Genomic DNA, 23,068 nt, shown 5'->3' on the forward strand with positions numbered 1-23,068 from the left:
ACCACATAAGGAGAAAACATTTGATGAAAAATAAAAACAAATATTGTATCGTGGTATATGAACTGTATTTTTCACTGAAAGACAATTACATAGATATTTTTTACCTGCAAGCATATTGTGGGTATAGCAGCTCTTTGCCTTGCCAGTGTGTGAAAAAAAGCATTTGTTTTGGTGCCATATATGTCTAATAATGTCTAAAAACTGGTGGATAATGACATTTTTGGACAGTACAATGCAACGATACTACATAATTATGACTAGTCTTGATATACTGAAATACTATGGCAAAGTCACTGAATTTAAAATGCTACAGCTACAGTATTAGGATGTTAAGGTTATATCCTAAAAGAAAATCAGTACCATAACATAACACATCCCTCTTTGCAAGGTGTGTGTTCTAGTGGCTCACAGAGAATTAGCAAACGATCAAGTAGCTCAGTCAAGCCCCAATCCCGCTGACCCCTTGCCCTAAACCATGACCGTCTTCTTTCAATGTCAGCCCTACCCACAACATGACAGCCAGCGAAATCGCTATTGAGCAGACACAACGGCAGTCATTATCTGAATAGGTCTTAAAGCAATGTCACTGATAAAGGACTTTAGAAGGAATTACTCTGGCTTTGAAATTGACAGAAGGACAAATTGTTCTACGAAATGCCAGCTAAATATTAGCTAGACTTTGTTATAGCACAAGTTTAAACTGGGTAAAGGAGCATGTCATTTTGTAAGAGGACTGTGATGTAGTTGATTACTTTTAGTTGATAAAATGGCTTTTAACCTGCAGACAGGACACTGCTCTCACCAGGTGTTTGAGGGTTGAGTATAAGAATAGAGGAACCGTGTTACAAGTGAGGCCGAATCCCGTGGTTCCCATGGCGATGAGACATGTAGGGGGTCAACGGCAGGATGTTGTTTCTTTAACTTTGAACTGAGTATTGTTGTGTTTGTTAACTGAACCTGCAAAGCTAATTATTGTAACCACTTTGAATGCCAGCTTTCTTACTGAAGCGATCTGAACTGGGGTTAATAACAGTCTCTGCCATTTTCACATAAAAATACAGTTTCATTCTTTTCTTCGAATGTACACCCTGCTTTAAATATCTGAGAGTTCTGAGAAGCAGCATGTGCAAGTTATTTATGGAAATAATTGTTACGTTTAGGACGTGTCACTGGGCTGTTTTCTTCTGACAAATCAAATCAAGTCAAGCATTTTAGTGAAGCCGCCCTGCATTATTGAGCACACACTGCAGATTACATTAAGAGTGTGTAGCGGGCCTGCGTTGGTTTGGCGCCTTGCCGAGAATGAGCTCAGGAGCACTGCACTGACCTGCTTTCCTTCCCCACCGATAAGCTAGAGTAATTATAATACAGTTCAATCCAGCTCATTTTGGCTCTTTATTAAAATTGGCAGTCCGCTGAGTGAGACACATTTGGATTTTATTAAAAAAAAAACATCTGTTTTGAGTTGACGCTGACTCCATGAATCTGTTTTCCCTTACCCTTTGATCCATTTTCAAAGCTAAAGAAAAAGAGCAGTCTGGGCTGGGCGTGGCCTTGTTATTATTATTATTATTATTTATTTCTTAGCAGACGCCCTTATCCAGGGCGACTTACAATCGTAAGCAAATACATTTCAAGTGTTACAATACAAGTAATACAATAAGAGCAAGAAATACAATAACTTTTGTTCAAGCAAAGTACAAGTGTGACAAACCACAATTCAATAATACAGCAGATAATAGTGATAGTTACATCAGGATATGATGAAATACAAAGTACTACAGGTTAAACACTTGGCAGATTACAGTATTCTGAAGTACAGGATTAAATGCAGTAAAATAGGGGGCAGATAAGAGCAAAATAAAGCACATTTAAATGAAGGGTGATAGTGTCCCAGGATACAAACAGAGGAGTTCTACAGGTGCTGTTTGAAGAGGTGAGTCTTAAGGAGGCGCCGGAATGTGGTCAGGGACTGGGCAGTCCTGACATCTGTAGGAAGGTCATTCCACCACTGTGGAGCAAGGGTGGAGAAGGAGCGGGCTCTGGAGGCAGGGGAGTGTAGCGGAGCGTAGCGGAGGTAGAGCTAGTCTTCTAGTGCAGGCGGAGCGGAGAGGTCGAGTGGGGGTGTAGGGAGAGATGAGGGTCTGGAGGTAGCTGGGTGCAGTCTGGTCAAGGCATCTGTAGGCTAGTACAAGAGTCTTGAACTGGATGCGAGCGGTGATCGGGAGCCAGTGGAGCGAGTGGAGTAGTGGAGTAGCGTGGGCGAAGCGAGGCAGAGAGAACACCAGGCGGGCAGCAGAGTTCTGGATGAGCTGGAGCGGACGGGTGGCGGACGCAGGGAGGCCAGCCAGGAGGGAGTTTCAGTAGTCTAGGCGGGAGAGTACCAGGGCCTGGACCAGGAGCTGGGTAGCATAGTTGGTGAGGAAGGGTCGGATTCTTCGGATGTTGCTCAGGAAGAATCGGCAAGTGCGTGCCAGAGTGGAGATGTGCTGGGAATAAGAGAGGCAGGGGTCCAGGGTGACTCCAAGGTTCTTAGCTGAAGAAGAGGGAGAGAGTGTGGTAGATTCCAGAGGAACAGAGATAGAGAGATCAGAGGAGGGGGAGGAGGAGGGAAAGAAAAGGAGGTCAGATTTAGAGAGGTTGAGTTTGAGGTGATGCGAGTGCATCCAGGAGGAAATAGCAGACAGACAGGTAGAGATACGGGAGGAGATGGTGGAGTCAGAGGTGGGGAAGGAGAGGAAAATCTGAGCATCATCAGCATAGAAATGGTATGAGAAACCATAGGATGCGATGAGGGGGCCCAGGGAGCGGGTGTAGAGAGAGAACAGGAGAGGACCCAAGACTGACCCTTGGGGGACTCCAGTTAAGAGAGGGTGAGGTGTGGAGGTTGCTCCACGCCAGGTTACCTGGTAAGTGCGGTTGGAGAGGTAGGAGGAGAACCAGGCCAGAGCAGTGCCAGAGATCCCCAGGTCAGCAAGAGATGATAGTAGAATAGAGTGATCAACAGTGTCAAAGGCAGCAGAGAGGTCGAGGAGAATTAGGACAGAGGAGAGAGAGGCAGCTCGGGCACACTTAAGTGAGTTGGTGACAGACAGGAGGGCGGTTTCAGTGGAGTGAGCAGAGCGGAAGCCAGATTGGAGAGGGTCAAGCAGAGAGTGGTTGGACAGGAAAGCAGAGAGCTGGCGGTGTACAGTCCACTCAAGGGTTTTGGAGAGGAAGGGTAGGAGGGAGACAGGACGGTAGCTCTGGAAGGAGGTGGGGTCGAGGGTAGGTTTTTTGAGGAGGGGAGTGATAGAGGCTTTTTTGAAGGCAGAGGGAAAGATACCAGAAAGTAGAGAGGTGTTGAGGAGGGAGGAGATGAAGGGGAGTAGAGCAGGAGCAGCAGCTTGAAAGAGGTGAGTGGAGAGGGGGTCCAAGGCACACGTGGTGGGTTTGTGACCCTGGAGCAGGGAGGAGAGGTCAGAGTCTGAGAGGGGCAAGAAGGTGGAGAAGGAGGGCGAGTAAGTAGGGGATGTAGTGGGTGTAGGGGTTGGAGCAGGAGGGGGTGCAGGGGAGGGAGAGGTGTTAAAGAGTTTGCGGATATCTGAGATTTTAGAAGAGAAGAAGGAGGCAAAGTCATCAGGGGAGATAGAGGAGGGAGGAGGAGGGGGGAGGGTTTAGGAGGGAGGAGAAGGTAGAGAATAGTTTACGTGGGTTGTTAGTGGAGGCTTGGATTACAGATTGGAAATAAGCACATTTAGCAGAGGAGAGAGTAGAGGAGAAGGAGGAGAGGAGAGTGCTGTAAAGGTCTAGGGCAGCAGGGAGTTTGGTTCTCTTCCATTTCTTTTCAGCAGATCGCAGTGTGATTCTTGCCGAGCGGAGCGCAGAGGAGAGCCAGGGATGGGGAGGGGAGGGGCGAGCAGGTCGGGAGGTGAGGGGACAGAGGGAGTCGAGGGAGGAGGTGAGTGAGGAGAAGAGGGTGGAGGTAGCAGAGTCTATGGAGAGTTGTGAAAAGGAGTCGATAGGAGGGAGGTGAGAGAGAGCAGTGGAGACAAGGACAGAGGGGGAGAGAGAGTGGAGGTTACGACGAGAGGTGACAGTGGGGGTAGGAGGAGCAGGGAGAGGGGGGAGAGACAGAGAAAGGGAGATGAAATAGTGATCAGAGAGGTCCAGGGGGGTGACAGAGAGGGTGGAGGGGCAGCAGGCCCTGGAGAAGGTGAGGTCCAGTTGACGGCCCGCTTTGTGGGTAGGAGGGGACGGAGAGAGACAGAAGTCGAAGGAGTGAAGGAGAGGGAGGAATCCAGCAGAGTGGCTGGGGTTGGAGAGATGGATGTTGAAGTCACCCAACAGGACAGTCGGGGTAGACAGAGAGGGGAGGGAGGAGAGTAGATAGTCGAGTTCATCCAGAAAGTGAGTGAGAGGCCCAGGGGGGCGGTACAGAACAATGAGCAGGAGTTGACAGGGAGAGGTTAGTTGGACTGCATGAAATTCAAAGGTATTGACAGAGAGTGAGGTGAGATCGGAGGGGACAGAAAAGAGTAAGGAGGGAGAGAGGAGAAGACCCGTCCCACCTCCCCGTCCAGTGAGATGCGGGGTATGGGACAGGACGTAGAGAGAAGACAGGGTAGCAGGAGTAACAGTGTTATCAGGGGACAGCCAGGTTTCAGTGAGAGCAAGGAAATCGAGCGAGAGGTGGGAGGCAAAGGCAGATATGAAATCAGCTTTGTTAGTGTAACACAGTACTTAACCTTTTAAAGGTAAGCAACGGTTATAATAGAGGTATCAAATCTTTATCTGAATCTTAGGTTCAAAGGAGGCTGGTTATCTAGTCCAGTTTTACCCTATGGGTTCAATGCTCAAGGAAAAAAAATAACATAAAGAATGGGTAGAAAGCAATTCAAATGAACAACAGGACTCATGTGATCAGTTGGCCAAAACTTTTCTTTGTATTTCAATACAGTTTCAAAAACAATACAATGCGCAATAACAGTAGAATTGAGATCTCAATAAAATAAATATAAAGTATCAAAAAAAAAAATAGTCTTTGTGCACTTTATTCAACTTTTCCTACCACCCGCCAAGTTGGAGCAGTGTTGGTTTCCAAGGTTTGTCCTTGCTCATAAAGCAGGAATGACACTGAAGACAGTCGAAGTTGGCTGAAGCTGTACTGTAGCGGTCAAACTTCTGGGATCTTCTTAAATCTCAAAAAAACAAAAAACCAGCCAGGATTCTCTATTTTCTTTTTTTATCAGACGAAAAACCATTTGAACTTGGCTCAGTTTCAGTATCCCCGATCTCTCTGGTACTCTATTTCCTATAATCTTGAAGAATTACTCAATATTTTTCAATATTTTTCATGTTATTTTAATCTCTAGTCCGCCTTCTTGTCTTTTCCTGCTTACCACGCGCTAAGGAATGGGAAGTGAAAAAAAGTTCTAGACGTTTCTTTCTATAAGGGATCATCAATAAAGTATGGACTGCAATGAAAACTGGTTACTTAGGGATCGTCTCACAAGCACAAAATAACCTGGGTTACATTCTCCCCCTCTAAACCGCATGAGTCTCTGCATGCAACTTTAGCTTTGGAGTCTGATACTGGGACAAGTTAATCAATGGTGGAATAAGAGCTTTTCCTAATCCTTTAAAAAATGAATTAACAACTAACAGCAAAGGTTTCCCAAACTCCTCATAAAACAAACGGTCAGGTTGGTGTCTTTCTCTACTGGACCTTCTAAGTTCAGTGGGGTCACTAGCATTCATCTCCTGTTGATGTTCTTCTTCCTCAACTTGAGGCTCGGAATAAGAAGTAGTTACTTCCTCTAACTCTGTGATTTCACCCACACTCTGTACTTGGGATTCATCATGTTCTGCAGGATTGCATTCAAGTTCCACTGGCCAATTAACCAGTTCAGTAGGCAAAGTGGAATGCACTCCGTTATTCACCTCATCTGGATCTTCCGATGGAGGACTTGGAGATTTAGGAACAAATGGGGATGCATCCGGGTTTAATTCTGCCAAGGTGTGTTGGTCACACTCTTTACTTGAAATGCACTGTTGGTTAATGGTCTCGTCTTTCTCAGTACAGCCATGAGGTAAAGAAGGACTTTTCGTAGAGAACTCTAGAGTTGGCCTAAAGAGAATAATCTCTTCATCCTCACTGCTATCAGATAGCTCTTCTGTACTTTGCAAGCCTGTTTTCTCCTTAGGTCTCAACTTCCTTTTCTTAGGTTGATCATCCTGTGTTTCAGTCTCTTGCGTCTCTGGTAAAGGTAAGTATCCACAAGGTAAGAGAAGATCTCTGTGAAGTGTGCGATGTGGACGATCACCTTTCTCTGATCTTACAATGTAGACTGGACCATCAGCCACTCTCTTCACCACAACACATATGGTAGGCTCCCATCTATCAGCAAGCTTGTGTTTCCCTCTGATATTAACATTCCGAACTAAAACTCGGTCACCAGGAGCAAGGGCTGCTGCTCTGACTTTCGTATCAAATCTGACTTTATTTCTTTCTCCCATCTTCCGAGAGCTTTCAGAGGCTAAAGCATAGCTTTCTTCCAGTCTCTGTTTGAGATTCTTCACATATTCCGAGTGTGTTTTGCAGCCATGACACTCTGGTTGAACTCCAAGAACAAGGTCTATAGGAAGTCTAGGCTGTCTGCCGAACATCAGCTCATAAGGTGAATAACCTGTAGTGTCATGTCTCGTGCAATTGTATGCATGAACAAGTGGTTTGACAAAGTCTCTCCAGTGGTATTTATCTTTCTCCTCCAAGGTTCCCAGCATGCTTAAGAGAGTCCTATTGAATCTCTCCACTGGATTTCCACGAGGATGATATGGTGTAGTTCTCGCCTTTTGGGTTCCAATCAAAGAACATAGCTCTTTAATGGTATGCGACTCAAAGTCTCTCCCTTGATCACTGTGGAGTCGACTTGGGAAACCATAGTGGACGATGAAATTTTCCCACAAAGCCTTGGCGACAGTCCTAGCCTTTTGATCTTTAGTTGGTATTGCTACAGCGAACTTCGTGAAATGGTCGGTAATTACCAGAATATTCCTGGTGTCGCGGTTGTCAGGTTCAAGAGATAGGTAATCCATACAAACAAGTTCAAGGGGGTAGCTGGTTAGGATGTTTACCATCGGGGCAGCTCTCTCAGCTCTTGCCTTCCTTCTTACACAACGCTCACATGTGTGGCATTTTCTCTCTATTGCTGAGGCCATCTTTGGCCAGAAAAATCTGGCACGAGCGAGATTAAGAGCACGGTCAAAGCCGAGGTGACCTACTTCATCGTGAACACCTTCAAGGGCCCTTTCTCTGTACTGTTCAGGTAAGACCAATTGGTAGTTGACATTTCCTCGGTCCAAACACCTCCTAAAGAGTACACCATCCCTCAATTCAAGTCTGTCCCATTCTCTCAGAAATAATTTAGTTTCTGGTGCCTCTGTACTAATCTCCTTGAAGGTGGGCTTACTCTTAGTTTCAATGAAATGTATAATCCGTCCAATAGATGGATCGTCTCTTTGGGATCGGTGCCAATCTTCTTGGGTCATCCCTGGGATGGAATTTTGTCCTGGGCAAATGAAACGGTCAGGTATTGCACTGGCATTCACAGCTAAAGTCTCAGCTAATGTCGGAATCTCAGACCCTTGAGAATCCTCACATTCAATGAATTCCACAGAATAACGCTGACACAAGGCAGATATAGCCGCTTCAGAAAATGTCTCACCTCCTCCATTTAGTACTCGTTGCTTGAATTCTTCAATCCTTCCCTTTTCTTGTAAGAAAGCATCGTCCTCAGGTGGAGGGTCTTGAGGTCGTCTGGACAAGCCATCGGCATCTTGATTGGTGTTTCCAGCCCTATACTTTATGTTGAACCGGTAAGTTGACAGAGCTGCTAGCCAGCGATGCCCTGCTGCATCAAGCTTCGCTGTGGTTAACACATAAGTTAGGGGGTTGTTGTCTGTTACAACTGTGAATTCATTACCATATAAATAATCATTAAACTTCTCAACAATAGCCCATTTTAGCGCTAAATACTCTAACTTGTGGGCCGGATAGTTCCTCTCACTTTTAGATAACCCTCTACTAGCATAGGCTATTACTCGAAGTCTCCCATCCTGCTCCTGGTAAAGGGCAGCACCCAGTCCATCTCTACTGGCGTCAGTGTGCAAAACATATGGGAGTTCTGGATTGGCAAAAGCAAGGATAGGTGCTGAGGTCAATTTGTCTATCAGGGCTTTGAAAGCTGATTCACACTCTTCAGTCCATTGCTCTTCAAGGGGTAAGTTGGAACCTACAGGAGTTGGAATCCTGTCCCGCTTGTATGTCTTTCCTCTCTTTCTAGGTGGAACATAACCAGCTGTCAAGCAGTTTAGTGGCTTTGCTATTGTAGAATACCCCTCAATAAAACGCCTATAATAGCCTGCAAAGCCTAAAAAACATTTCAGCTCCTTCTTGTTGTTGGGACGAGGCCAATCTTTCAAAGCGGAGATCTTTTCTGGGTCTGTTTGAACCCCATCAGCACTCACAATGTGTCCGAGATATTTCACAGATGACTTCAAAATTTGACATTTGTCAGGGGATAACTTCAAGCCATACTCTTTGAGTCGGGTTAAGACCTTCAGCAGTCTGCTCTCATGTTCTTCTAATGTCTTGGAGAAAACTATTATATCATCTAAAAACACAAGTACTTCATTTAGATGTAGATCTCCCATGCATTTCTCCATTAGGCGTTGGAATGTGCTTGGTGCATTTGTAACACCTTGGGGCATGCGGTTAAACTCCCAAAAGCCTAATGGGCACACAAAAGCTGTTTTGTGCTTGTCTTCTTCTGCAACCTCAACCTGGTAGTAACCTGATTTGAGATCCAGGACAGAGAACCACTTTGCACCACTAAGAGCCGAGAATGCTTCTTCAATATTGGGAAGTGCATAAGCATCTTTAATGGTTCGTTGGTTCAGCTTCCTGTAGTCTACGCAAAGTCTGATCTTACCATTTTTCTTTTTTACTACTACTATTGGAGATGCAAAGGGGCTTTCAGATTCTCTGATAATTTCTGCATCCAACAGTTCTCTGAGATGTTGTTTAACAGCTTCTCTGTCACAAGGATGTATGGGTCTGGGTCGCTCCTTAAAAGGAGTCTCATCCGAGAGTCGTATCCGGTGCTTCACAGCAGTGGTACGACCATGAGATAAGTCCTCAGTAGCAAACACTTCTGGCATTGAATTCAGGTTCTCTGTGATTCGTCTCTTCCACTCCTCTGGGATGGATGAGCCTTCAAGGTTGAAAGTCAGATTGTTACTCTGGATATCATTCCTGGTTACAGTCTGCGTGCTACAAGAAGTTGCAAAATGCTCAGACCTCAAAGGCATTACATACTGAGGGACAAACATCTCAGCTATCACACGTCTGGGTTGCAGTGTAACGCAGTGGTTTGTACTGTTTCTCAAAACAACAGGAATCTTGCTTGAAGTCTCATAGGGAATGTCTAAGAGGGCTCTCTCAATCAGAATTCCACCTGGCAATGGAAAGGCTTCAGGTTGCTCAATGAAAAATGAAGTTTGAGAAATATTTCTGACTCTCACACTACCAAAAACACAAACTTTCTGTCCTGCTGGAATTGAAATAGGTCGACGCCCAAGCAATTTAACTTGACTGACTTTACCCTCGTTCAAGTGACCCTGAGCCACATGTTGGAAAAGCTGGACACACTCACGACTAATGTCTTCTTTTTGCAAGAAATCACATCCCTCTCTCTCTACACCATTCTGATACAGTCTGTCCAAAACATTTGTTCCAACCAGCAGAGGGATATGACTGTTGAAGCGGCAGTCTGGTATAATTAAAACCAAGGACGAAACCTCTTCTTCTACACCAGTGACACTACTCGGGAATGAGATCAAGACTTGGATGTAACCTAGATAAGGAACACACTGTCCTCCTGCACCTTCGACTTCAAACAGGGTGTTTACATGTTGAACAGGGAAGGATGACAAGTGATTCAGGTAGAACGTCTCTGAAATAGTTGTGACTTGGGACCCTGTATCAAGAAAGCACTCACATGCTACTCCCTCAATAGAAACTGAAGCAGTGCAACGGGGCCCTACAAGTCCACAGGGTAGAACACGATCACTATAATTGGAGCAAGAAACATTTTGATTGTCCTTGTCAGCTTGTTTTCTATTTTTCTCAACGCATTCTGGACCGCTTCCAGAATCCATGGGACGGTATCCATCGACTCGCTCAGCTCCCATCTGTCCCGCAACAGAAGCTGTTACAAGTTTAAAGACATTTCTGGAGGGGATTCGTGCTGAGCTCTCCATCTATCACGTTTTTCCCTAAGATCTTTATTTTTTTGACTGACGACTGCAGGGTTTGGATCATTACAGCACTGAGCAACAATGTGCCCATTCTCACCACACTTAAAGCAGAACCAGGGCCTAGGCATGCGTGAAGCATTCACAACAACTTTCAAACTTGTGGCACCAGTACCCAAACTGCTACCCTCAATAACACTCTCCTTAGACTTGTCATGGGTCTTGCAACTATCTGCGGTCTTTGTCTCTTTCTTAAAGAAAGAAGCAAACTGTTTCTGTAACTTAGCCACATCTTTGGCGAGTTTTTCAGTTTCACTTAAACTATTCTTTGTGGAGGGAGAATCCAAGTTTGCGCTGTCACATGGAGACATGCCATAAGCAGTGTGCGCGTGTAATGCAGCCTTAGAATTTCCCAAATGTTTCTTCATTCTGTTCTGTTTAGCTGCACGCTTATCCTCCTCTGTCCTAAGTAATAGCAACAATTCAGAAAACGAAGGTGGACTGCTTTTCTTTTGCTCCAACTGAAGTACAAGAATTATTGCCTGATCCCAACAGCCTCTACAGAATTGTCTGAGTAGCTGCTTGTTAGAATCCGCCAATGGGATTCCCTTTCTTGCAACAACTTTAGTGAGAAGAACTTGCAACCTTTGCAAATAATTTGATGGCTTTTCACCAGTATTCTGATTTGTATTCAAGAATCTTGCAAACAACTCTTCTCCATCCTCTACCATTCCAAAAGCTGACTCTAGCTGGTCTAGATATGCACTTGGTTGGGCATCTCTACCAAGAGGCTTAACTATATCAGCAGCGGGGCTCACCAGACTCTCCCACATTCTCCTTACTTTATGTCTATCAGAAACAGAAGAGTCACATAACACTAACTCAACCTGCATGCGCCAGGTATCATAATCAACTTCTCCATTTGGTTTCGGCAACCTGCCTGAAAAAGTACGAATTTTATTCTGGCCATAGTATGGTGAGACTGAATTATTTTTTATCACATGTTCAACAACCACTCTTTGAATACCAGGGTGATTGAAGACACCTTCATTAAGAAGAAGTGGGCTCTGTTGAGCGGAATGTGGTCTATGGTGCTCTGTAGCTTCTGTTTCAACATTCACAATGCATTCATCATGTGATGTAAGGCTATGTACTGTTGGGGCACCACCACCGTCCTGTGCAGTGTCAATGTTAGACTGAATGCGTGCAAGCTCACGCTCCAACACATTTACAAAGCCAACCTTGCTAGTTCCAGCTAGTACTTTTAATTCTTCTAGATATCTTTGGGCTAACTCTCTGCTCAACTCTTCTTGACATATGTCTCGTATTGTCCTAACGTGCCAAAAGACAGTGAGGTTATTAGGACTGGGTAGACTACCAAGGTTATCTGGATCAATTGTATCTATTGCGCTTTCTGATGTATATTGCACTAAGACCCTTCCATTCGGCTGATTAGGCTCATCATCGATTTTGATACACTTAGAAATGTCCCCATTAACTTGGAAAAATGCAATTATCTCCTCATCTGAATATTTTGAATCTACCCCTGTTATGAACAGACAACTCTTACCATGCACACCATACCGACTGCAAAGATCCATTGTTACTTTCAGCAATACTCGTATCTCAAAATAGCAGAAAATACAGGAATAACAAAAAATTACAATAGCATCAACTGATCACAGGGTCGGAAAGAATAATAATTAACCAGGCTCCTGGCTGGCTCGCCAATTTTTTCCTATATGTAACACAGTACTTAACCTTTTAAAGGTAAGCAACGGTTATAATAGAGGTATCAAATCTTTATCTGAATCTTAGGTTCAAAGGAGGCTGGTTATCTAGTCCAGTTTTACCCTATGGGTTCAATGCTCAAGGAAAAAAAATAACATAAAGAATGGGTAGAAAGCAATTCAAATGAACAACAGGACTCATGTGATCAGTTGGCCAAAACTTTTCTTTGTATTTCAATACAGTTTCAAAAACAATACAATGCGCAATAACAGTAGAATTGAGATCTCAATAAAATAAAAATAAAGTATCAAAAAAAAAAATAGTCTTTGTGCACTTTATTCAACTTTTCCTACCACCCGCCAAGTTGGAGCAGTGTTGGTTTCCAAGGTTTGTCCTTGCTCATAAAGCAGGAATGACACTGAAGACAGTCGAAGTTGGCTGAAGCTGTACTGTAGCGGTCAAACTTCTGGGATCTTCTTAAATCTCAAAAAAACAAAAAACCAGCCAGGATTCTCTATTTTCTTTTTTTATCAGACGAAAAACCATTTGAACTTGGCTCAGTTTCAGTATCCCCGATCTCTCTGGTACTCTATTTCCTATAATCTTGAAGAATTACTCAATATTTTTCAATATTTTTCATGTTATTTTAATCTCTAGTCCGCCTTCTTGTCTTTTCCTGCTTACCACGCGCTAAGGAATGGGAAGTGAAAAAAAGTTCTAGACGTTTCTTTCTATAAGGGATCATCAATAAAGTACGGACTGCAATGAAAACTGGTTACTTAGGGATCGTCTCACAAGCACAAAATAACCTGGGTTACATTAGCAGAAGAGTGACAGTTCCAGAGTGCACCAGAGAGTGTGCGGGAGGGGGGGAGAGGCAGAGAAATGAGGTTAGAGGGGTTGGAGGAGCAGCAGCGGAGGGAGGGCAGAGGACGAGGACGGGAGGACAGAACAGGGATGTGAGAGACAGTCATAGCAGGACAAGCAGGACAAAAGGCACAGTAGGAGCAGTAGGGTGGAGGGTACAGACCTGACTAGTAGATAGCTTCTTCTAGAGGCCCGTTAGGTTCGGATCTATTGGAACAGTGTCTCAGCGCAGGCCTCCCCTTGCTGGACTCCCACAGCTAGACTCCCGGCTCTGAGGAACTATTAAATATAATAATGAGGTACGATACATCATCAGTTTGAGATCAATTATTATTAACCAGTGTACATGCTGCTGCTAGCAACTTGTGACTAAAGATCATAAAATCTCACAAGTACTGAGGTCGTGGCTTCTTGTTCACTGGTACTTTTTTCACTTTTTTGCTCCTTTATTTTGCTCCTTTCTGGCTGGTGTTTCGAGACAACAGAACTGAATTCTTCAGGTGAAATTTAGAGCTGAGTTTACTTTTAGTAAGTAATTTTGCTAAAGAGGAAAATAGTACAACTTCTTGCCATACATTTGCACATTAAATAATACCAGTGAAATACCAGTTGATATTAAGAAAAAGAGGTTTGTGTCTGCTGTATAAATCTAATTCAATACCCAAGAAATTCCAGATTTCTTGGAGATAAAGGCATCCAAATGCATGATACATTTTAGAAAAGGAATAGAGGAAGCTTCTGGGGAAAACTAGCCAAAGCTGCTCAAATCCATCAACAAGCATTTTGTAACCTGGATCAGCATTGTATCCAGTTCTATACTACTATAGCATGTCCAAATTGTCAGATAACTCTGGAAGCTTAAACCCAAGTTGTATCTGTCTGTTGGTTGGCATGTCCAGTTAGCTGTGAAAGGTGAAAGGGCAGCATGCCAAGCCCTGCCCTTTTATAAAGCAGCGTTCGGATTAGCAGAGATCCTGTGAATCAGTTGCAGAACGTATAGCTCTGCTGAACGGAAAGCTTCACCCTGACCAAGAGAAAATCAAAGAATAGTCCTAGTGGAGAGGACGAGCAGCAGTGGCTATTTGTGGCATTGAGGAAGCCCTTAACCTGCGGCTGAGAGGCACTTCACACATCCCCAGTGAAACTCAACCTGCCTGTTTGCTATCTGTGCTCCTGCCTATTAATAGACTGCTCCAAATCACTGCACTGCCATGCCGTTCCGTAGGGAGACACCCACCAGGGCTAGCAATAGTCTATGAACCGCTGAAATACAGAATAATCTAAAACATTATCATTACTATTATTGTTCACGCTAAACATTGTTTTGTCTATAAATGTACCCTACAGTAGTTTTGTCCACATGATAATAGGATTTCACGTCACAAGTTTTCACTGAGGAAGACAGCTATGGACAAAACCTGCATCACCTAGAATTTTAGGATTAAGACATAATTAAAAAAAGAAAATTCTGTGAACATAATTGAGATTTTTGTATTTAACATGATGTAATTTTAGTACAGTATTTCATGTACGATTTCACAATGTCACATTTTTGTCAGTTTTTCGTTAAGTATAAGGAAAACTACAAAGCGGTATGTAATTCAATATGTTAACGTAACATTGTTCAGCAGGTTTCATTCAACTTTATGAAGTAAAATGTGTTAATTCTATAGGCTGATGCAAAACTTTTGGCCATAGCTGTACAATGCTTCTTCAAACAATGACACCACTCTACCACTTTAAGTAATTGACTGAGTTTTAAAGTTATACTATATCCAATACAATTGTCGGTTCCATACTCATTCATGGGTACAGTCTAGGGCTCTAAATAAATAAATGACACTGCCTGGCAGGACGTTGTGTTCCAGCATTAAAGTTGTGTTCCGGCATTGAACTTTCTGTTTCATACAGCACACACAATACTCAGAACAACACCCTCGTTTCATCTTGTTTTTCAGTGAAGTATATCAAGGAGATGTCCACGTACTTTAAGAACTCCTCCCCCGGTGCTTCGATCCCCTGGGACTCCCCCCCTTCCTCCCCCCACAGACAGGCGTCGTCGGACTTCCCCTCCCACTCCATGGTGGAACTCAAAGAGGGGAAGAGCATCTCGCTGAAAATGTGCCATGTAGTGAAGAGACAATGTCCACCCGACACAGAAAACAGGTACGCTTGGCAGCGCCCAGTCACTAACCCTGACCAATACAGTTACACAGCTAGTTTCTCAAGCTTATAATCAGGTACAAAGAAATACAAAACTATGAAGACAATGGGCCATGTTTTCAAAGCGATTACTCCAGTCTTTAAGTAACTCCTCCAAAAATAGTATTTAATCAAAGAATGAAGGAAACACTGAAAATAAGGCCCAGTATATTTTACATTTTTACTACAGTCACTGTGTTTATGGTCACCTGTACTAAGCGGTCTCTTGCTCTTACCAGCTAGTAATTCCAAAAACAGATTTTCTTTTTATACATGTGAATGAGAAGAGCTCCTTGATGACCAGCTTCAGTTTCTGAAGCGTACAATAACAAGATGTTTCTCAGCCTCTCTCTTTGAAATTGTTTCAGTACAGAGAACTATTTATCTGGTATGTTTCATAAACAGCTTTCAAGCTGAAGACACTTGTTGTAAAATTTTCCCCTTCCATCCATCCTAGGTATTTTGAGGTGACCTCCGCTGACAGACACTCCTCTTTGTTCCTCCGAGCAAAGGACCCTGCCATGGCCCAGTCCTGGTACACTGCCATCCAATCAGCTGCTAACGCTCTCATACCCCGAGTGAAAGAGGAACTGAAGTCTCTGCAGGGGGAACCAGGGGGCAAAGAGATCAAACACCTCGGCTGGCTCATTGAACAGGTACCTGTTGACTAGGAAGCGCAGTGCAACTGTCCCTTTTTAGCAGGCAGTAATGTACACGTTTCTTGTTCATTGGCAGCTATAATTTTTTAACATGGGACTACTGTATATAAGGCCTGTCCATAGTACAAGTATATATTTCCTCTGTTAAATAACACGTCTAAAAAGAACACTGTATTGGTTGTTATAAGTTGAACTGTTTTTATATGCAAGTGGTATTCTGATTTTACTAAACTTTTACTTATTTAGAATACCTATTCTAGTTACATAAATCCAGTATACCATACAAAATACATTCCAAAGTTCAATATATTATTGAATTCATGTCTTTAGACATTTAAAAATCTTGGTGTTAGTTTTATATTCTGGCCTACATTTTAGGGTACATATGACAGCTTTGTTGCGTAGGTTGTGTGGTTGGTTTTCATGCAGTAGTAGTTTGTGTGTCTGTGGTTGTTTCTTTCAGGACATTCATCTTTTTCTTTGAATATTGCTCACTACAGCTTAGTTATTTTTCATTTCCCTTTTATCTATCATTTTTAAAACTAACGCTGGGTCACTTCAATTTAACTTTAAGAATCCAATTATCTCCCATGAAACTGATTCTCTAGGCTTTGAACCACAACGTCATTGTGTCTCCTGAATAACAATCTCTGGTAACACGTTAAAGAAAAAGGCCCCAAATTCACATGACAAGAACATCATCTCAGTGGCTTATGCTTTCTGTGTGTGTCCAGCATATGCTAAAGTAGGGCAGTTCTGCACACTGTAGCACAGCAAGACATGTGGTGTGTGGCACAGGGGCAGCATGAGAAGCAAATACTAGTAGTGTAGGTGGGTAAAGAAGGTATCACTTGTATGTTTATTAATTACAACCACCTTTGATAACTTATGGTAATGACTTCTCCTCACAGTACCCTGGTGCTACACAGTACATCCCTATTGAATATAATGATGCTCATTAGAAAAACATTGTAACAGACTGCTCAGATAGCAAGGCATTTGATTTTTCACACATCGTTTGGTTCATATGAATGTAGACTATGCATTTCTATGGCTTTGTGAGAGTTTGGTTGTGTTTTTCTTCTCCTAAGCCTGCTGGGGGTGCAGAGAAGCCAGTGTTAGCCGTCCTGACAGAGAAGGATCTGATCTTCTTCCACAGCTTACCTAAGAGCAGAGAGGCCTTGAGCCGTCCAGACCAGAGCCATCCGCTTATAGCAACCAGGTACAACATCAGAGTGGTTAGCAGCCATGTGGAAGCTTTCAGAAAGAAATTCACAGGGACTTAAAGCATGTCTCTTATGTTTCACGAACCACAATGCAATTCAACAAGCCCGATCAGCCAGCCCTCCTGCTATTCAGTGCAGTCAATTCTTTAACCTTATTGTGAATGAATGCTACTGATGAACTGTAGTTAAGGTTTTACTGCAATGTTTATTTATTAACTGTTAATATCTACTTTATTAAGATGTGTTCCATAATTCTTTAATGGGTTTTCAGGAGAACTTTTAAAAAGGGGTTACATTTGTTTATAAGAATTTTAAAGAATTTACTTTTCTAAGTAGGTTTCTATTTTACTTTGACCAAAACTACATTTTCGAACATGTTAGTAAGCTAGTTGTTAACAGTTAATAAACAAAAAAATTAAATAAAGGCACAATGGCTTTTCCAGAATGAAACAACCATCGCTTCCTGCAGTGACTTAGAGGACAGATCTCAAACCCCAGTGCACTAGAGCGGCCATTTTGAAAAGAGCTTTGAAACAGACTTTAAAGTTCTAAGTGTAAAAGGTTGTCAGGATGAAAAGTAAAATGACAGGCACGTTATTTAAACAGTTGTAGCAGCACATGGGGACGGTTAACGCTATATTTTTCGTTACCTCGCTACTTATTCTTTAACCAGAATGAAACAACCATGTGGACTACCCTGTACCCCCTTCCCCACAGGCTGGTGCACTCAGGCCCTGGAAAGGGCTCCTCTTTGATGGACTCCGAGTTCTCGTTCGCCCTGCGCAGCGGTACACAGCAGGGGGTGGAGACACACGTGTTCCACGTGGAGACGGCCAAGGAGCTGTCAGCTTGGACACGGCTGCTGGTGGACGGCTGCCACAGCGCCTCGGAGCTCATCCAGGAGGTCACTGCAGGTATGTGCTGATCTGCAAGCAGTGCATCAGCTACATGTTTATATCATTTCATTTCTTCATCCCTGTTTCATACCAACTAATGTATGTTATCTGTCACTGCCTATTCAGAGAATGTAGTGCTGATCTTATCAATCTACAAAGCATCTGCGTCTACCACATCAGTACAATATTCTTAGAGTGAGTTTACATGCAAAAATATAGTAGCAACTTTCAAAAAGGTGCCCTAGCTGTAGAATCTCCAGATCTTTTAACTAGCTGTCCTTTAATGACTGTGATTATACTGACATCTAGTGGCAGTTTGTGGAAGTCTGTTAGACAGGGCTGATTGAAGTAAGTCTTGCCTAGCTCAAATAAAATAAGATTTTGTGCTATTCAACTGTTATTTCCTATCCCAAAGGTCACTCTTTACTCACTTACGTTCTGGTATAATATGGTTAATTAACCCTTGAAATTGAATCATTAGAAATAGTCATCTTTTACCTTTTACTCTGACTTGAACTCAGACATGCAACTTGACCCCCCCCCCCCAAGCTTCTCATGACTTTAACAGCTGTAAAACTTAGTCGATGTAAGTTCCCACCAGAAACAAGATAGCGGGCTCTGCTTGTGAAACCGGAACTTCTTTAAGAGTGTTTAAGTCTAAGGTTAAAAAACGTTTTGAAACAAGAGACTAAAATCCTCTTTAAAAACACCCAAAGGTTTCACGAACACCAAACCTTGTTAAATGAATTTGAAGTTTGAGTTTCATGACTTCCTCTCTGGTGTGATGAATGGTGTCTAATCCCCCTCGCTGTGCCTCAGCCTGTACCTGGAAGGGGGAAGCCTGCATCCTGTCAGTGCACATCGAGAAGGGCTTCACCCTCTTCACGGAGGAACCAGGCCTCAGCAAGACCCTCCTCTTCCACCAGCCCTTCGAGAAGCTCCGCATGTCCTCGGATGACGGCTCTCGAATCATCTTCCTGGACTTTGGGGGACCCGAGGGAGAAATTGTGAGTGTCTTGGTCCTAATTTTACCTTACAAGTTTTATGCTGTTGAATAAACAGTAACAAGACAAAATGATTTATTGCAGTTGACATACTGCTCGCTCAAGGTTGTTTCAGCCAGCCATCTTGATTTTGTTACTGGAGTTCCATATCCATCACCTCTGTTCTGCGCTACACTAGCCCCTTCTGAGCTCACAGCATCTGTCCTTCCTAAAACCACACAGAAACAAGGAACTGTAAACTTTAATATCCAAAGCCTTGCAAGAAATGAAATAATCGAGCCTCCGGGTAACCTCAAGACCAGGAAATGGTTAATGATATGGGATTTTAATCTTGACATGTTCTATTGATCAATTAATCACACATGTTTGCTGGTGGTGTGAAATTGTATTGAAAGACAATTACAAGTAATCACTTTTGAGCTGTAGTGCCTGTTTGCGTTTCCTTCAACCAAATGCCATGTCAAAGAAAAGATTAAAAATATGAATTTACATACGTTACTGTAAATTACCAGTTGCACTACAACCTAGAATACTGTATTTAACAGATCCGTTTTTGGTATACCGTAAGCTTTCACGTTTCAGACAAACAAAGGTGACTTACTGAGTGCTATTTTATTTAGCTGAAGAGAAATGTAATTTATTGCAAGCTAGTTTACTTTAGTTAGCTGAGAAAAAGTATGATATAGCTGTTCATTTTCTGATACGTTGAATAAAAACAAAAATCAGCTTACTTGCATCTAAGATGATAAGATAAACTTGTCAAGAAAGGAAGCACCGATGAGCACATTTTGCAAGTTTCAGTCTTTTTGTCTTCATTTTGAGACATTGTATCGCATTCATTGTGAGATATTGTGAAATATCGGGTATACCTTCCAGTTTTCCTTTTGCCAAGGTCTTTAGAAGTCCCCTCCTCCATTTTACAAGATTTCTTTTTTTTGCACATAGTTTTTTGATACCGCACTCAGGTAGACAAGATTAATCGATCATTCATTGATAATAATAATACTAATTTGGGTTTTGTGATTCTTTACAGCAACTGGACCTTCATTCCTGTCCTAAAACCATGGTCTTCATCATCCACTCGTTCCTGTCTGCAAAGGTGACACGACTGGGCCTGCTTGCATAGGAGCCGCCTCCCAGTCTGTGGAGGACAGACTCAGAGGAAACTCCGGCAAATCACTCGACTCTTTCATGCAGTATTCAGAAGCTTTGGTGCAGAGATGCTTCTTGGCTGGCAGTAAACCACCATTCGCCTTTCCATGCACCAGAGCAGCATTCACTCTACTGTTACTATGGAAGGGCCAAGAGCTAGTCTTTGGTTCACAGCAATAAAATACTCCCGTTATTTACTCCTATAGTTTGAAGGGATGTTAATTTTATAAAACTTGCAACCAAGCATCTGAGTAGCTTAGTATAAAGTCTCTAAAAGCTCTGTTTTTCTTTCTGCCTTTCCCACTTTTCATTAACATGTTGTTTTTTGTGCCTTTTATGAAATAAGCAGTACAGGAGTAAAACGATGTAAAATGAGTATAGGCCCCTAAATGCTGAGGTATGTCTGTTTTGATTAAAACAGACATATAAATAAAATGTATGTTGGTGCCAATCAGAAAAATACTACAGGTGTACTTTTTTTTTTTTTTTATTCAGGCAGCAACTGTGAGTTTGTTGGTGACCTGCTATAGTTGGGAATTCAGGGAGAAACCTCAAAACCACTTGTTACATCAGCTTGATTCATTTCACTGTAGGCCTGAGTAATATATCTGCATATTGTGGCTAAACCACATCCACTATAACATTTATGTTTAGCATTTTCATTTTACTGTGTCATTTTTGGAGCATCTGGTGGTCACAAATTGTAACCATGGCAATGCATTTTACTGTACACATTATTATTGAATGTGGAATTTTACAGTCAAAGGGACATACAATGAAATGTTAGTTTCTGGAGCATATTCAGCTCTTGAGCCAATACAAGCATCTTAAAACCAGTACGGCGTCTCCATTTAGACAAGCCTCTCATTGCATACATCTTATGATAAACGGAAAGTGAATTGCATTATGATGTGTGTCCTGTCATGTAAGGCACCTTCAGTGTTGCTGATGAATTAGAAACCTCCAACCAGCTAATACGACATTTATCAGCTTTGCTGGGAAGAATTCTGCTTTCAAGGGCTATTTTTCAAATATTTTTAAAACTACTTAGCTGCTATTGGTGGATTATTGTCTTTTATAATAGGTCCTTAAGTGCCTTTTCACTCTATCTATTTGTTTGTTGGGTGGGGGATTAGTAAAGCACAGCCAAACCCAATTCTAGGTGGTCCAAGTTTGAATGGACTGGTAGAGTTGACTATAACTGTTGCCATCCCTATTCCCACTGATGTGTATGTACCCATAGTTAGTTTGTAGAAAATTATAAAACCAAATGATAAATGGGTTGTCTGCCTTTTACCAGTGGTGATTGTTCTCAGATGACTATGGTTTTAAAGATGAACGGTCCAGTGATTACCAAGGCCATGGGGCTTGTATTTTCTGTGGACTAATCATGTATCACAATGGCGTATAAAGCTAATTAAAAAAAAAAAAAAAAAGGTTTACTACCACAAAAGTGGCATAAATTCACTCAAAATTCACCAGTTGGTCAGTATTTTGGAATGGCCACTATATTAAAGAATCCTCAACTAGACTTGGCTTTTACTCCCCAGAACTGCACAACAAGAGATATATACAGTCAGCACTAACATAGTTCTGATATACTAGCATATTTATAACAGAAGTATTTTAATTCAGAACGATATGATTCTGAAAATATCACTTGCCAAAAGAGACGACACGTGGATTGTAATACAGTACATACTTTCAAATCCGGTACGCATTGTAGCACGATGTAAAATTCCCCGTTAACGACCCAACAGAAATGAAATCAAAATGTTACCCATTCACAGAACTGCGTAGAGTCAGCACTCACATATCCGACCCTATAAAATTGTGACTTCAGTGACTGAGTGCACAGAACTGCGTACGTGTATCTGTAATGGATATCCGAGTGCTGACTGTATACAGTATAAAACTTAAAATACTAGAGAACCGGATTAAATGTTTGTAATTTTATTTTATGTAATTAAAGATGAAAAGTTGTTGAGGAAGATGCAATCACCCCAGGTCTTATCTTTTTTTGAAGCTGTCTGAAGTTTAATTAAAAAGCTCAAAAAGCAGGTTGAAATTGACTTTGTGTTCTGAAGCATGAAATAACAGTGAAGAGTGAAAAATAACCTAAAAGACTGACCACTCACTTCAAAGAAGAATGATTTTGAATTGTATTGTTAAACGCAGTTCCTAATGAAATGCTTGATTATGTTCAGTCGTCTTTGTAAATGGCTTTTAGTTCAAGGCCTCATTTTGTTCTGTTTGCACCAGAACAAAATTTGCCCCTGTTCTTTTGCTGCAAGAGAAAAAAAAGTGTCATGTTTATTATAAAACCAGCAAAAAACAACTTGGAATAAAGCTGACAGTTCCTACCTGCATCTAAATAGTACTCCTTGTTGGAAAATAACTGGAGGCAAACTTTGTATTCAAGCAAACAGACAATTAGGACCTGTCATATTCAGAGATGTATCATTTAACATTGATATGCTGCAAAAATGTATTGCCCCTTTTCTATATTACAGTGTTGAAACAGGACTACCAACCTCCTTTAGAATACAAAGGCATTTCTATACAGCGTTAAAACAACACATATACATACATACATACATACATACATACATATATATTTAAAATGTTTTCATTCACAGAAACATGAAATGATTGTATATTCTAATTTAAAACAAAGTGTGCCTTGCAAGGTTGATTGTATATAAAAGTGTAATAAACATTGATTTGTTAACCTTTAGGTGTGCCTTGGGTTGCGTGAATTTGTTGTCATTGTAAAATTCTTATGATAATGTTTAATAATAACACTTTCCTAGTAGCATTGGTCTCTGTCTCTCTGCTGCAGACAGTCAGATGCACAGATTGTTTGTGAGCAGATAAACACTCCAGACACCACAGGCCATTTGCAGTAGGGGAGGCCGGGGACTGTTCATGTAACACCTTAAATTTCTCCAATCACAAGCAAGCTAGAGTGCCATCACGCACTGCGCACATGCTCAGTTCAGGTCTGTCTGCCTGTGGAAGAGAAGCCTTGAGAT

The 23,068-nt window shown here is 42.2% G+C and overlaps 1 protein-coding gene across 1 annotated transcript in view; it reads left to right on the forward strand.

The window, feature by feature from the left end:
• Window positions 1–22,770, forward strand: part of LOC117409846 (alpha-1-syntrophin-like) — a 36,519-nt gene extending 13,749 nt beyond the window's left edge. The window contains exons 3-8 of the mRNA XM_034016204.3: window positions 14,853–15,060; window positions 15,554–15,752; window positions 16,847–16,977; window positions 17,699–17,895; window positions 18,697–18,884; window positions 19,915–22,770. Coding sequence (XP_033872095.1) covers window positions 14,853–15,060; window positions 15,554–15,752; window positions 16,847–16,977; window positions 17,699–17,895; window positions 18,697–18,884; window positions 19,915–20,007 — 1,016 coding nt within the window. The 3' untranslated portion in view covers window positions 20,008–22,770. The remainder of the gene's footprint in view (window positions 1–14,852; window positions 15,061–15,553; window positions 15,753–16,846; window positions 16,978–17,698; window positions 17,896–18,696; window positions 18,885–19,914) is intronic.
• Window positions 22,771–23,068: the final 298 nt, after the last annotated feature.

This window comes from Acipenser ruthenus, chromosome 18, assembly GCF_902713425.1.
Source record: "Acipenser ruthenus chromosome 18, fAciRut3.2 maternal haplotype, whole genome shotgun sequence".
Classification (NCBI taxonomy): Eukaryota; Metazoa; Chordata; class Actinopteri; order Acipenseriformes; family Acipenseridae; genus Acipenser; species Acipenser ruthenus.